The sequence below is a fragment of the Dermacentor silvarum genome, chromosome 4 (assembly GCF_013339745.2).
Source record: "Dermacentor silvarum isolate Dsil-2018 chromosome 4, BIME_Dsil_1.4, whole genome shotgun sequence".
Taxonomy (NCBI): Eukaryota; Metazoa; Arthropoda; class Arachnida; order Ixodida; family Ixodidae; genus Dermacentor; species Dermacentor silvarum.
Genome location: NC_051157.2, coordinates 126,118,377 through 126,133,820, shown reverse-complemented (window position 1 = coordinate 126,133,820; position 15,444 = coordinate 126,118,377). Strand labels below are relative to the sequence as shown.

Sequence of the window (15,444 nt, the reverse complement as noted above, 5' to 3'; positions counted from 1 at the left end):
TACACTGAGATCAATGGAAGAAAACGTTTTGTTTGCGAGATTGTAGTAGCTGGGTTCCTTCTTTTTCAGGAGACACGCACCAGAGGAGAAAAGAAATTGTTCGATTAGGTGTCCTCGTGCATCGATACGCGTGTCGCCCCACAAGCTGCTGTGTGCATTGAAATCGCCAATAACGAGGTAAGGTTCTGGTAATTCATCTATAAATGACTGAAATTCATGCTTGTGTAAAGGATAATGTGGGGGTATCCCTATTGAAAATTTGCCCGATGCTGGGCATGATGGAATCCATCATCACGGTGGATTATGGTAATGGGCATGCTGGGCAGTGGGCATGCTGGGTGATGGGTAGAATGCTGGGTGGGAATGCTGGGTGATGGGTGGAATGCCGGGTGATGGGTAGAATGCCAGGTGATGGGTGGAATGCCGGGTGATGGGTGGAATGCCGGGCGATGGGTGGAATGCCCGGCGATGGGTGGAATGCCGGGCGATGGGTGGAATGCTGGGTATAACAGTGGGCACATCAGGTCAAATGCAAGTTGTGTAATGAATCGAAGGAGCAGCCATTGCACTTAGGAAGCTCATGATGGGCTATCTTCATGCGTTCTTGAGTTTTGCAAAGTGTGCAGTCTGTATCTACATGTGGCCAAGTATGCCGCTACATTTTCATGCCATAAGGAATCAATGTATAGCACCATAGTAAGTTCCATATCTTCACACTTTATTGAAAAAATGCAATAGGTTAAGGCGATTCACGTCTTCCATACTCGCTTGCCCTCGCGCCCGCTTCTGTGAAGAAGCTCCAAAGGTGCTTCGTTACAGAAGCAAGGTGGTGCTCTGGAGGTGGTGCTGGTGGCCCCATCGGATGTTCCCCGATGTACCTTTCCAGGCAGTCTAAAAGAGTGCAATAAATATAGAAATAAATTGTTATTGAAACCATTTGTAGTAATAAGTGAATGTAGGAAATCTGCTGCAAAAGATTCAACAAGTTTCAAATAATACAATGCAGCATATATTACACACAAATATGCTACCCAGCGCACATAGCAGAGCAGATTTATTTTCAGTGAGAATGTATGCACATGCATCACACTGTTTTGCTGAGTCGCATGGGATTTTAGTAGGTGTTTGCCAAAGCTACGCCTCTTCTCATCAGGAGTTTGGCTTTACTGCAAAGTTTAGTCAAACGGCAGCTGCATTCGGAGCACCGTCAGGCGAATTTATTGCTTCCGATTTCGCATAATTTGTCTGCTCTTCAACCACCCAAATTTCTCTCAGATTTCGAGAGCCACAACTTGGCTAGACTGTCTCTAACGCAAGGGTGGCTTAACGGGCGTGTTGGTAAAGTTTCATCTTTGGTTAGCAGAGCGACGATCTACATGGAAGCGAGAGAAGGGATAGGAAAGAGCGCTGACTTACAATTTTATTGCGCACATAACCATGGTCTAAATACCACGCTAAGGCACAAAAGAAAAAAACAGAAAGGTAGCACGTATTCAGGACTCGGCTTCTAACATACAATATGCAAATCATGTGGTTAAATATTGCACTTCTTTATCGCACAGTGACAATGAAGGGGCACTGACACAGCGCTCCCCAGATTTGTGAATTTCGAGCGCTTCAATAATTTCTCTGGTATGTTTGTTTTTGTTGTGACTGATAATTTGTGCGCTTTCAAATAAGGGTTTGCAATGGTGGTCTCTGCAATGAATATCCAGATGACCAGAAACGGAGTTGAAACATGATTATTATGCTCCTTTAATTGTTAATTGAGACAGCGTCCCATTTGACTAATGTATTTGTGGCCGCAGGAAAGAGGAATGTTGTAAACAACACGTACAGCGCACGTGACAAAGCGGTTATTATGGTTGGTTCTGCAGCAACTTTTTTTTTTCTTTCTTTAGGATTACAGTTGACCTGCCTGCATAAACATGACAGCTTATGTGGTGCCGAAAACACAACATCGACACCAGCACGCCGACCAACTTCTTGAGAGTATGGGACAACGTGTGGATGTAAGGGATGACGGTGACTCTCTTCCTGGAAGTGGCAGAATCTGGGTTGCTAGCTTTTCCATGCTTTTGCAAGCTTCCGGCTACTGACGCAGCAGACTGCCCGGGTCGCCCGATTGCTCGTCTCCGGGCCTGTCTCCCGAAACTGGTTTTCATTAAGTGGTGACAGGACTTTGAAAAGGAATTGGTGAAGCATAGGCAAACGATTTCTTGCTTGATGAGCATTGAATGGGCTGAGTTAAAAGGTAAAAGAGCTTTGCAAGCTCTGGGTTCATACATCCAGCACAGCTGGTTGTTCCTAAAAATGAGTCTGAGGTCTAAAAACCTAATCGAGTCGGCAACTGGCAGCTCATGGGTTAAGGCAAATGGATGAAGTCATTCTTTAAACAGCGATAAAGCATCACGGCAGCTAGTTTCGACAGTGTCGGCGTGAGTATCTAAATGAACTAAAAAAATTATCTACAAACCTAAAAACATGCCACTAAAGACAGAAGGCGTTTGGAAAGCGCACGGCGGGAAGACGTACCTACAAAGGGGCGGGGTTTGCATCGGTTCATGCATAGCGCCCATGCTGAGTGACATCTTGCTAGCCACTCACGGCTGTGCACTTTCCAAACTCCTTGAGTCTTTCGTGGAAAAAGTTTTTAGGTTTGTAGATGATTTTTTGGTTCTTTTAGATACTGACGCCGGCACTGTCGAAACTAACTGCTGTGATGCTTTATCGCTGTTTAAAGAATGTCTTCATACATTTGTGTTAACCCATGAGCTGCCAGTTGCCGACTCGATTAGGTTTTTAGACCTGACTCATTTTTAGGAACAACCAGCTGTGCTGGATGTATGAACCCAGAGCTTGCAAAGCTCTTTTACCTTTTAACTCAGCCCATTCAAAGCTCAGCAAGAATCGTTAGCCAATGCTTCACTAATTCCCTTTCAAAGTCCTGTCACCACTTAATGGAAACCAGTTTCGGGAAACAGGCCGGGAGACTTGAGCAATCGGGCGACCCAGGCAGTCTGCTGACGTCAGTAACCGGAAGCTTGCAAAAGCAATAAAAAGCTAGCAACTCAGATTCTGCCACGTCCAGGAAGAAAGTCAGCGTCATCCCTTACATCCACACGTCCCATAATATCAAGAAAGTTGGTCGGCGTGCTGGTGACGATGTTGTGTTTTTGGCACCACATAAGCTGTCACGCTTATGCAGGCAGGTCAACTGTAATCCTTAAGAAAAAAAATTGCTGCAGAACCAACCATAATAACCGCTTTGTCACGTGCGCTGTAGGTGTTGTTTACATTCCTCTTTCCTGCGGCCGCGAATACATTGGTCAGACGGGACGCTGTCTCAATGAACGATTAAAGGAGCATTATAATCACGTTTTCAACTCTGTTTCTGGTCCTCTTGGTGTTCATTGCAGAGACCACCGTTGCAAACCCTTATTTGATAGCGCATAAATTATCAGTCGCAACAAAAACAAACATACTAGAGAAATTATTGAAGCGCTCGAAATTCACAAACCTGAGGAGCGCTCTGTCAGTGCCCCTTCATTGTCACTGTGCCATAAAGAAGTGCAATATTTAACCACATGATTTGCACATCGTACGTTGGAAGCCGAGTCCTGAATACGTGCTACCTTTCTGTTTTTTCCTTTTGTGCCTTAGCGTGGTATTTAAACCTTGGTTATGTGCGCAATAAAATTGTTGTAAGTCAGAACTCTTTCCTATCCCTTCTCTCGCTTCCATGTAGATCGTCGCGCTGCTAACCTAAGATGTCTCCAACGAATGCAGGAGACCTGCAAGGTGCTAGTTCTGTCATCTGCTACCGTTAGCCTGTTGCTCGCAGTCTGTATTTCATGCAGTGGGCGAGGAAGCGGGTCGTAACTTTAGCATTAGCCAAGTAAGCATAAAATTTTTTGAATGTACAAGCCGTAGTCATGGCTGGTTTCCATGCTTTATTTAGCTGCAATGATGGCAACCAATGTTTTAGTGTTCTTTTGAAACCCCATATAGCTTCCTTGCTAAGCTAGCCTACATCTTCAATGTAAAAAAGCCTGCGGAAGCGTCTTAATATACAGAGCAATCTCTTATGCTCGTTTGTTCCTAAAAACCTTTTTAGCAACAAACGGTATTTGCAGCAGACTGTTGATGGTAGTACAAGAGTTACTGGCACTTCATTCATAAAGCAATTGAAACTGCGCAGAAAAACTAGGCGTTACAGCCACACTATGTTGTCATCCGTTCTAATCCAGGCTGGCCGCGAGTTCTAGAACTATGCATGATGCCTAGCACCTTGATTTTTTTTATGGCACTGATGACAGGCATGAAAATTTATAGGAAGCTGCACACAGGTCACGCTCAACTATCCATGTCATAGCGTACATGTCAATAATGTGCGAGGTGTTTTTTTGTGTAGTAATTCTTTCCTCATCTTTATGTTCAAATGACGCACATGTTGCCAGCTGACTTTCTTGATTGCTTGTTATTGAAACCGATTATAGGGGAAACTGCAGACAGTTTTCGCAAGAAATCAATATCTCGATATTATCGTATGCTGCTTTGACAGTGCATATATACGGCTTAAGAAAAAGACACATGTATAGGCACTCGCATCATTCTTGCTTTGGCATTTCTTTCCATTGTGTTTACATCAACGTTACCTTTTCCAGATAACTTTCAGATATACAGTAAAGTGTCTTATATGAGGTGAATGTTCACTTACTCTTCACAGCAGCCACTTTCTCTGGTGTTGCCAGAAGCTTCCCAGATGCATCAGAGATAGTCCGGCTGGCCGGCCCAGTCGGGCTTCTTTCCCCAGCTTGTGTTGGTGTCCACAGGTGCTGTGCCAGACCTAATGCGCACTTGGCTTTGGAGGTACACCTTAGTATGTAATGCCACTTGTTGAGTGGCATCACAAATCCCACACCAATCTGCACCTGCAACAGATAGAAAGTATATTTTTTTACCAGTAATCGTAACCCTAAAACACACTTGCATAAAACAATATTGTATAGGTTAGGTCCTTTGATTTGTGATAAAATCCCATAATTTCCCATTTCTGCACCTCGAACAAGCGTTATAAAAATCGGCTTAAACCCACTCTTACCACGAAATTAACCTTTCTGTAAAGGATTAATAAACTAATAAAATTTCCCCACCTTGTGGGCAGCAAGCAGTCATATTTTATACAGTTTAACCTTGCATGAAGGAAATTGATGGAGAAAGCAAAAAATTGGTTCAAATAGGCGCAGTACCTCGCAGAGAACAGTGCAAAAACGAGTGCCATCGTGGCCTCCGAGATTGTAAGCAGTGTCACACTGAGAACAGAGCACACGTGACCTGAGGGAGCCATGTGCGCCAGTTTCCAAAGGCCAATACCATTATACACTGCACGGCCTCGTTCTGAAGAACACTGGAGAAATGCCTTGAAAGCATGATTACCCTTGCACGGTTGAAAAAGAGTGAATTTCTTTGTGATTTCTGAAATCCACGTGCAGCACTCACTCATCTTCGCAGTTAAATCATCGTCATGACTAAACTGGTGCAGAAGATGCGCCAAGTCCCGTCGCAATTGCAAACTTCAGAACTTGGTGTGCACCCTCCTTTTACTGCGATCGGATTTGACATGTTTGTTTTAACAGTACGGTGCTATTGAGTATGTTCATTATATGTGGACGCAGTTTGAACAGGCATGGTCAGAAAATAATAAATGCAATAAAATGCGGTCATTTTAAACCAATAATTCGTTATATCTGCAATTGTTATAAGCCAGAACTGTAGTGCACATGAACGTAAGCTGCAAGAATTTTTTGACATAGTGCTCCAGTAATAGCACAAGTAAAGGCATTTGATAAACCGCTGATAAGCCATCACTGTTTCTCACTCCTTCGCTACACTCGTTACTCGTGCCCTCATACTACACTACAAAGTGCAGCTAAAGCTACGAATTACATTGCACGGCAGAAGTAAGGTTCCTCCATTGTCTGCCCCTAATCACTCTCCCCATTAAGATAGCTTAATGGAACCTTCACAAACGCTTCAGTGTTGCACAATGGGCGAGCCCCTCCGGCAATCTCAGAACACAAAATTGGCTCTCGTCATGTAGGTTCTGTCCTTCCTCGATGATTGACTGGTCGACAGCTTTTGCTCCTAACGCCGAGGTCACCTGGAGCACCCTGTTGACATCGTGATGCACGGAGGCAGTGCCAGAAAGGCCAGGGGAGCAGTACATGAGTTTTTTTTTTATTTGTGGCATTCCCACAGCACATAGCACTGCCGCATTCACCAGACTATGGTCATGGCATTCTCTACATCATGCGCACATTTCTTTGAAATATCAACTGTCAGATGTTATGTTTAGGGGCCCTTTAAGAAATTTTCTTCATTTATATCAAGGCCGTCATATTCACCAAGGCTTTCTAAATAAACCCTCAGTTTAGACAGCAACAATTTTGTGTTGTTTCCTTAGTCCTTGATTTTCTGTGCTGTCCACAATGCATCATTTCCAATCAATGTCTTTGTGTATCACTGTTCAAACACCATATTGTTTTTTGATAAGCTGACCTGCAATACATCTTCAATGTAAAGTAGCCTAAGGAAGTGTCTCAAAATAAAACAAAGCAATCTGTTATGCTCGTTTATTTCTAATCAACATATTCTTGCAGCAAATGGAAATTGTGGGAGACTGTGGGTGCTAAAAAAGAGTTACTGGCAGTTAGATTTACACTGTGTAGTCATCTGCTCTAATCCAAGCTGGAGGCGAGTGCTGAAACTTTGTATGATGCCTCAGTGCCTTGCTTTTTTTTGGCGTCGACAACAGCCATAATTTATCGCAGGCTTATCACGACAAATACAGATATCCATTTTATAACTGACATGCCACTAATGTGCAAGGTGCTTTTTGTGTAGTAATTCTTTCTTCATTTCTATTTTCAAATAAAATGAAATCGCTGAAAGTAAGCCAAAAGTACTGATAGGACACATGTCACAAATTTCAATAAGACAGGTGTGCTTAGAAATCGCATGGCTCTGAATGTTGCAGATTATAACAAATAGATCACCACCGTCACCACATTGGAAAGACAGTGGTTTAAATAGCTTCTTTTCAGACCACACAATTTGCCAAGCTGTGTCAGAACCAAATTAATTTTACTCAGAAACATTTTTTCAAGAGCATTAGGATGAATGCTGCAGCATGGAAAACTATGATCGAACATGTCAAGTCTGCATTACACTTTTCAAGGAACATAAGGTGCTGAAAATCTTCCTTGTCTTTAAGACAATAAACAGTAGGCACTAGCATCAATCATTGTTTGGCATTTCTTTTTGCTGTGTCAACGCTACTCATCCAGATAACTTTCTGATATACATTAGTGAATGTAAATCATTCAGGTAACTCAGGTAAAATTCAGGTAACTGTTCACTTACTCTTCACAGCAGCCACTTTCTCCGGTGTTGCCGCAAGCTTTCTGGTTGAATCCAAACTGTGTGGCAGGCCTGCCCAGTCAGGCGTCTTTCCCCAGCTTCTGCTGGTGTCCACAAGCCCACATCTATTGTACACTTGGCATCTGATGTACACTTTAAATATACTGCCACTGTTATAAGGCAGCACAAAGCCTACACCAATCTGCACCTGCAATAGATATGAAGTGTTATTTCTTTGACCGATACTCATAACACTAAAGCACATTTGTATAAAAATGTTTTGTAGGTTAGGTCCTTCGATTTCTGAATAACCCCCAAGCCCTTTTTTGTGCTGATGACAAGTTTCACAGTTCAAACTAACACATTCTCAAGATATAACTGTAACTGCAGAATTATTCACCCAACATACACATTCTCTTGTATAGCTCAATAGCCAACATACACATTCTCTTGTATAGCTCAATAGCTTCGGACATGGAAGCACTTGAAATGCTAGTATAGTGTATACAGGCGAGGTCAACATAAAGCGTATGAGCACACCCAGACATATTGCTAACATTCAAGAAGAACTTCTATTTCCCGGTACCCCATCTTGTACCTCGGCTTGTGCGTCAGAGAATACATGTATTAGTGTAATCATTAGTACAACAGCAAACAATTGCAAAAAAAAATGCTGACGCTTCCACAGTAGTCTCAGCTCATATGCAGGAATTCCGATTTTTTTACAACACAAAATATTTGCTAATACATACGTGACCAGCCCTGACAATCCACTCCTTCTGTTGAGTCAACTCACACCCATTTCTACCTAGAATACGGTACTTTCAAAACAGGAACGGCAGCCACATTTTAAGAATTGAAGGAACAACAAACCATTTGGTGCCGTTATCTTCACTTTGTTACTGTGCTCACGTAGCCTCATTCGTACATCTGCCTGTTTAGCCTATGTAGCTTCTTCCACAGAATAATCCAATGTGATATATAATGTAAGCTCTGCATTTGACAACACTTTACCGTTTTTTTTTTGCATTTTACACTTGTGGCATTCCTGGTAAATGCTACCTAGTTTGGTGCAGAATAGACAAAGTTGATGTCTGCTTGCTGTGCTTTTTAAGTTGTGTGAAAGGCTGTGATATACGGTCCTGCAGCATCCTTTATCTTGTTAATGGTGGCACCCCCTGCCATTCAGCACACATCTGCCTCTGCAGTGACTGTTTGAGCAGGCCTTCTGCAACGAGCACCAGGAACTAACTTGGTAGCCAACCTCGTGAAGGTTTGTCGCCTGCAACCTAAAGGTTGCATTCGTTAGTTGCTAGCATGACTTTCTTTTGCACCAAAAATGTAGTCGATTGCAGTGCATGTGTTATATATTCTATTCCATTAAGCTGTAGAAGCTATATAGGCCAAAGGTGCTACATTATGTGAGCACAGTAAAAAAAGACAGACACCAGATAGTGCTTTTTGTGCCTTCATTGCTTCAATGTAGCTGCCATCCCCATTCTGAATGTGTTCTTATTCGATGCTGAAATGGGCCGAGTTGACTCTACAGATTACAGATAAGTGGAGTTTTAGGATTGGTGATCCGTGCATTGGTAAACACTTTAGTACATTGGCAAATAAAAAAAATGAATTCCTTCATATGTGGACAGATGGCACTACAGTTACAAGTTTTTATCGATATATACCATCGCTTCGTTTTGATCAGCTTATTGAAACCACACTGACACATTTGTCTATGACTTTTGCTATCCAGTGCACCTCTAAACTTCTTTTTCGGTTTTTGCATTTTTCAGAAACCTGGCGCTACTAAACAGTTGAGTGCCCGTGCATTTATTACAAGAGCTGCTAAATGGCTAGCGAAACTAGGGAATGTTAATGACAGAGCGAGACAGCCCAAAAACAATGTAAAAATGGGTATGGTAGCCATTTAGCTGCCCTTTAATAAATGCGCTTGTCGTCCACTGTTTAATAGCACCAGGTTCCTGAAAAATCCTAAAGCGAAACAAATTAATTGTAACAATGTATAGCAACAGCCAAAGATGTGTGCCAGGACGGCATAAGTTTGTCTATAAAAAAGATGTTATTTCAGGTTAAACACTTGTATCTGTAGTGCCTTCTGTGAGCATGCCAGACGATACGGTTGGTTTTCCTCATTGCTTTTGACATTATCATAAGCGGTCAGTGTTTGTTGTAAAAAAAGTTGTAATGCGAAAAACCACAATTTAGTTCTCTTGGCATGTGTCAAAGATTACATTAACAAAAACAAATAATATTTGGACTGGCTAGTATAAATTCATGGTACCATGGCACCAAGTTGAACACAATAAGAGGAATATCTTCTTCGTGTGTTCCACTTCTCATGCAAAAAAACAATGAAAGATTGCAGGTGTAGGTGCACAGACATTTTATGCCTCAGAAAGCATCAACTTTCTGTGTGCCTGCTAGTGAAACCTTCATTTATACTACACCTATCAATAGTCTAGCATTTATTTGAGATACCACCGAATAGTTAAGAGACTGACAATGCCACGGGATAATGTACAGCCATATGTAACACTCAAAGCAACAACAGCGAAAAACAGTGTGAGCCACAGCTACTTCTAGCTTTGCAATAAGTAGCAATTTCATTGACTCTTGGAAAAGCATACATAATATCTACTGTACAGGACAATGAGGCACACATAACAGATGGAAGTTACTGACAAAAGCATATGCACAGTATTTCTTGAGTTTACTCAGTTATAGCATAAATTGAAACGCGAACAGGAATATTTGTTACGCATAATTACATGGATGTGCAACATGTAATCACACTGTAGCTGGTTTCTAAGCATGCAGTAGTCTCAAGTGCATGTTTTGGAGTCTAAATTAGACTGCTGTTACAAGTGCAGCTAAACCTGGAAATGAACCACTTTCAAGTAGTTTCAGAATTGGTTGCATTTGAATTCTTATGGTAGATATATTTTGTACATTCAGTAAGTTTTTCATTCCAAATCAGTACTTGTGCCTGTTCCCCTGTTTCAAGAAAATTTTTAAACTGCGCGACGACAAGACGTGAACAGAAACATTGGAGCTCACACACGTTTCTGTTCACGTTGTGTTTTCTTTGCGCAGTTTAAAAATTTTTGCTGAATCTATGAACTGACTAGCCCAACAACATGCCTTACTTCCCTTGTTTATGCATACAGTTGCAATTCATTCAGCCCGACCACACGAGATGTCACACTGAAATTCCATAAATCTATTTTACAGCTACGATAATGACAAAATGATTTAACAACAAAGCCTAGACTTACCTACTTATATGTCTCTTCACTCAGGCATAGGTCAGTGCTGCTCACAGATATTAATCACCAACGTCATCTGCAGAGGAAGAGGCTGAAAAAAAAACAGGTTTTCTGAAAGTACAGAAATACAGGACAGGCTCTAAAACTATGTCGAGTGACACAACAGATGCTAGTCAATTTAGAGGTTATTACATACAAAAGCATACAGTTTCACACAGACAACTGTTGCATTGAATAAGAGATGACACTGTGACAAACACAAGGACTATTTTAGCACTTGCGCATTATCTACCAATCAGCTGATAAGTTTATTATCAGCAAATAAAGACTGAAAGGACCCCAACTGATCCCACTAATGAGGTGCACCTACTGACACATTAAAGTAGCTACTCCACAGTCTGAGATTTCAGGAAGGAAATGTGTTTCTGAAGTTATTGAGGTGTTACCTGAAGTGTAATAAGTGTACAATAAATTTCTTTCCATGTGATGTTCAATTCACAGTGACAGTTCAAAAAATCTGCTAAGCCACCTTTGGTATTATGCATGTTGAATTCCTGGAACTTTTGGGAAATTTGCTGTTTTTTTCAGTATTTATACTTTCCACAGGTCTGTTTACGTCCGACAAAGTAGTACCAGCTACAGCATGCTTGCTCTGAGTGTGGCAGTAGTGATGTGTTATGCCAAGGCAATTCCAGCTGACCTGCCTTGGATTAAAAGCAGCTTAATTCAAAAAGCAATTATGGGGGTTTTAAATGTCAAAACCACCATCTGATTATCAGGCACGCCGTAGTGAGGGACTAAGGAATAATTTCGACCACCTGAGGTTCTTTTAACGGGCACCTAAATTTAAGTGCACGGGTGTTTTTTTACATTTTCCCCCCAGCGAAATGCGGTCGTCGTAGCCGGGATTTGATCCTGCGGCCTCGTGCTCAGCAGCCCAACACTATAGCCACTAAGCAACCACGTCAGGTGGCGGTTTAATTCTAAGCATGCTTGACCACATACATAATGCCTAACCACATATATAATGTGCGACAAGTTCTACATCACACAACTCTGCCCACTTTCTTGCTCTATGCAGGTGAAAATTCAAAGTTACGACACCACTATCAGAGGAAGTAGAGCAGGTGCTTTATAATTCCTGACAGTGATATGCAGTCATTACTTCACTCTAAGAACAAGCGAAATGCATGTAAATGGTTTCTTGATGAACCCATCGCCACATAAAGAAAGCAGCAGACGTCTTCCACAATCTACGTAGTGCACCAAATGGCAACTAATAATCTCAAGCTCAGGTGTACCTTCAAGGCATGGGCACACATACAGTGCAGGAAGCTTACTGCCCATTCGAAGCCAACATGTGCCGTATTTTACAAACAGCTTGATATAAAATATGCAATTGGAACATTATTGCCACTTCCATATTGACAGTGTTATGAAATGCCTTTGGACCTGTTGCACAGAATCGAAATTTTCACATTCAAACAGTCTCTCTAATAAAAAAATAAAGCTTGTACAAATCAGTGCATACATTTATTAAGAAAGAAATGGCAACTGTTCTCCATTGTTCCGCCGATATCACTGCAAACCACCACTCAGGCTCGCAAGCCAACAATTTGCCATTGCATTTGTCCCACACTTGTAAAATGAACGGAAAACTACTACGCAAATAGAACGAGAACACAGCTGTGTATTTCAGGCAGTTTTCTTGCAGTCCTGTACGAACTACCTCGGTTTAACAGCCCTTTTCAGTGCAAAATGAAATCTGGAAAAACGTAATTAAAGAGAAGCATTTTCTGTAACTGCGTAAATCCGCCGAGGATACTGTAATACGAAGTTCTCTCAATAGGCATCAGCTATCAACTTCCGTGTCACGCTACACATATAATCGTTTAAATCTATTCCTTAAACGCCGATAATTAAAAGTGCAACCGTGTACACTCATCACGGCACCGTACAAACAAAATGCGCCGCAAAACAAACACTTCTAAATGCAACGTAATTTGTCTTACGGTATCGACTCTTGGTTCGCAGAACACCGCGGTGGCTGCAGATATTTTTTAGCGCTGTAGCTCGGACGTATTCATACCGACGTTTCGGCTTCGTTACGAGTCAATACAGCGTTTAATGCAAACCGCAAATTTAAAATGCACGGTGATCATCTTGCCGGCGGAATATGTTTGCGTCTAATACTGGGAAAATTTTACGAGTGGTAGTGCGCACGTCTTATCTCACTACCAGCGCGTATTAGTAGCGACTAATCTCTACAAACGTAGTGCGCAAGCAGATTCAACGCCACTGCAACCGCATTCGGTACCACGCTGTTCGATTTCCAGGGAAACAATGCATAGAGCAATGATAACGCGCAACGTAAAAAAGATAGCATGCACGGCTACCTACCTTTGGCACGAAACACACGCGTCCGTCCGTCTTGTGGCGATGTGCCGCGCTGCCGATTGCCGGGCGTCCGTTGGTCTTGGGGCAATAGGCTCCCTTCAATGGTCAGGCGGCGCAGCGATCGGCTCAGCCATCAGCGCCGCCGTGTCAGTTCCGCTAAACACCGAGGCGGCCACTTCTACGAAGGCATGCTTCTGCGGCGCTCGTTTGAAACAAGTCGGGCGTTCAAAACTGTGGTTTTTAAGGCAATTGAAAACATTGAGGCCCATTTTCGACCACCGACACTCGAGAAAGGACGTCAACTTTACGACAACAACCATATATACCGTGTCAAAAAAGTAAACAGGACGGACATCGCAGCAAAGTTCTTGTCACAACAAATAAAGCACGTTTACGACGTCGAACTCAAAGCAAGTTAACAAATAAATAATTTATTCCGCTTAAGTGGGCAAATACGGCCGTAAACGTTTTTCAACTATCATTTGTAGCTTCAGTATACTTCGAGTGTGCCTTGTTCATCACATTTGTCGATGTTTTGGCGAGTTGGAAGGTCATTTGAATGATTATGGAGCTTTTTTCTCCGTTGACAAAGTACCTCGAACATAGTCTGGTGTTGTCATTCGCGCTCCAGTGTGAGAGGTTATCACTGCTGAAACATAAAAGAGAGCAATCAGGTGACACTCAACACCAAGACTGAAGAAATGTGTGCTAGCGTGCGCGAGAGAAGTGCTAATTTGCGAATACTCGATGTGTGCTGCGGTGCACTCCAGCCTTAGTTCTGTTCTAAACGCGAGAGAGCATCGGCATGAATGAGCCCGGTTTCAGCAGTCGCGTCTTGATCCAGGCGCAGAAAGGAGCTGCACGTTGGCTTATTAATGCACAACAAGAACTACAGTGCGTACAATGGTCCAACGCGGAGCGCTTATGAAGCTAGATTTAACACATAAAAACCACTGCGCATTTGTTTTGGAGCGAGACTAGCTAAACAATTAACCAAACCAATTTACAACAGCGGGAATCAGATCACGCGTGTTTATGCAGTTGTCGCTTTATTGTGCGTTTTCACGGATGCTGCCTTGTGTTTCTTTCTTCTTTTTTTTCCTTTTTTTAAGTTTGCGTTTGCGTCTTATAGTTCATCAGAAATTCGCAAGAGCGACTCTTGACGGGCCGAACCGCGACGATCTACCTTCAGCCGCCGGGTTTCTCCCCACAGTCTTGAAGGGAAGCGGCACAATTTGATGCCGACATCCCCTTCGCGGTTGTGAAAATGCCTAAAACAGCAGTATATGCGCCTGTTCTTTTTGTTCACACTTCTCACGGAGGAGCTGCCGAGTGGTCGCGGTGAATCTATTGAAAAATTGGAAAAGGAAGCTTTTAGGCGTGCCTGAGCGCAGTACGGACCAAGGTGAAATGGCGGTGAGGGCCTTCTCGCGGGTGCTCACCGCCGCTGCTAGGTGGCGCGACATGTACAGCCAAACTGCATTGCAGGGTGCCTATGTGCCGACTTCCCGATGTGCCCGGACTTCAAAGCATTTATCCTCGCCACAGAGCGCGTTGTTGAGAAGGAACTTCGGCACTGCTTTTCACTGTTGTGCGGAAGCATTTGAAGACGGTATCCTCCAACACTACGAATCACGTCCGTCCGCAAATCAAACAAATGGATCACTGAGGTTGTGTTGCAGTAGGTTGCTGTTGAATTAGTTCCTCCCGTATGACGCATCATATTCGGCCCAGAAGTTCCTCCTTCGTTAATGAGCGCAATATAAAAGCGATATCACGAGATAGTAAAAGAAAAAATCACTAAACGACGACTGCATCACCACAGAGATACGCACGCAGCATAACACGACGCTATGTCTGTAAACAGCGATAGTGGCGACGCTACGGCCGCGGTGCCTGAACAGGTTTCAGTTTCGATTTCAAAATATCACCTCCTAATTCACTTTTGTGGATGGTGTCAGGAACAGCTCAGAATAATGATCTAACGCTCAATGTAAAAGCAACGTGATATCTTAGTCTATCGGTGCACCATGCAATATTGATTGTACACTATGCAATCAGTATTGGAGGGGTGGAGGGGCTATTTTGGTATCCAGGTTCAGTCCGAACTGTAGGCTTTCGGTACAAAATTTTTGTTTATTTTGGCGTTTTCTAACGCCAGTTCTCATTCATTTTGCGTAAGTTTTTCTCGAACCTTTCGTCTGTAAAATAAACGCTTACAGTGAGACTTAAAATCCTCTTTCAACGAGCAAGCGAGCCGCCAGCCTTTCTTGTAGGGTCCGGAATATTTCGCAGCGCCTGTTCGAAAAAGGATTGTGCGCTCACCGCTGCACTCTTC

General features: G+C 42.8%; 1 protein-coding gene across 1 annotated transcript; it reads right to left on the bottom strand.

Annotated features, from left to right (window-relative positions):
- Window positions 1-671: 671 nt before the first annotated feature.
- LOC125944780 (uncharacterized) lies at window positions 672-4,961 on the bottom strand. The gene is made up of 2 exons (XM_049666063.1): window positions 4,721-4,961; window positions 672-891 (listed from the first exon to the last, which is right to left on the bottom strand). The coding sequence occupies exons 1-2, from the start codon at window positions 4,908-4,910 to the stop codon at window positions 740-742; spliced, it is 342 nt and encodes a 113-aa protein (XP_049522020.1). The 5' UTR covers window positions 4,911-4,961; the 3' UTR covers window positions 672-739.
- Window positions 4,962-15,444: the final 10,483 nt, after the last annotated feature.

Excerpts from the sequence above, each read along its gene's own strand:
- LOC125944780 (XM_049666063.1), bottom strand. The coding sequence starts at position 4,910 with ATGCCACTCAACAAGTGGCATTACATACTAAGGTGTACCTCCAAAGCC. Across the intron at positions 892-4,720 it reads GAAAGTGGCTGCTGTGAAGA|ACTGCCTGGAAAGGTACATC; the intron begins GTAAGTGAACAT and ends GCACTCTTTTAG.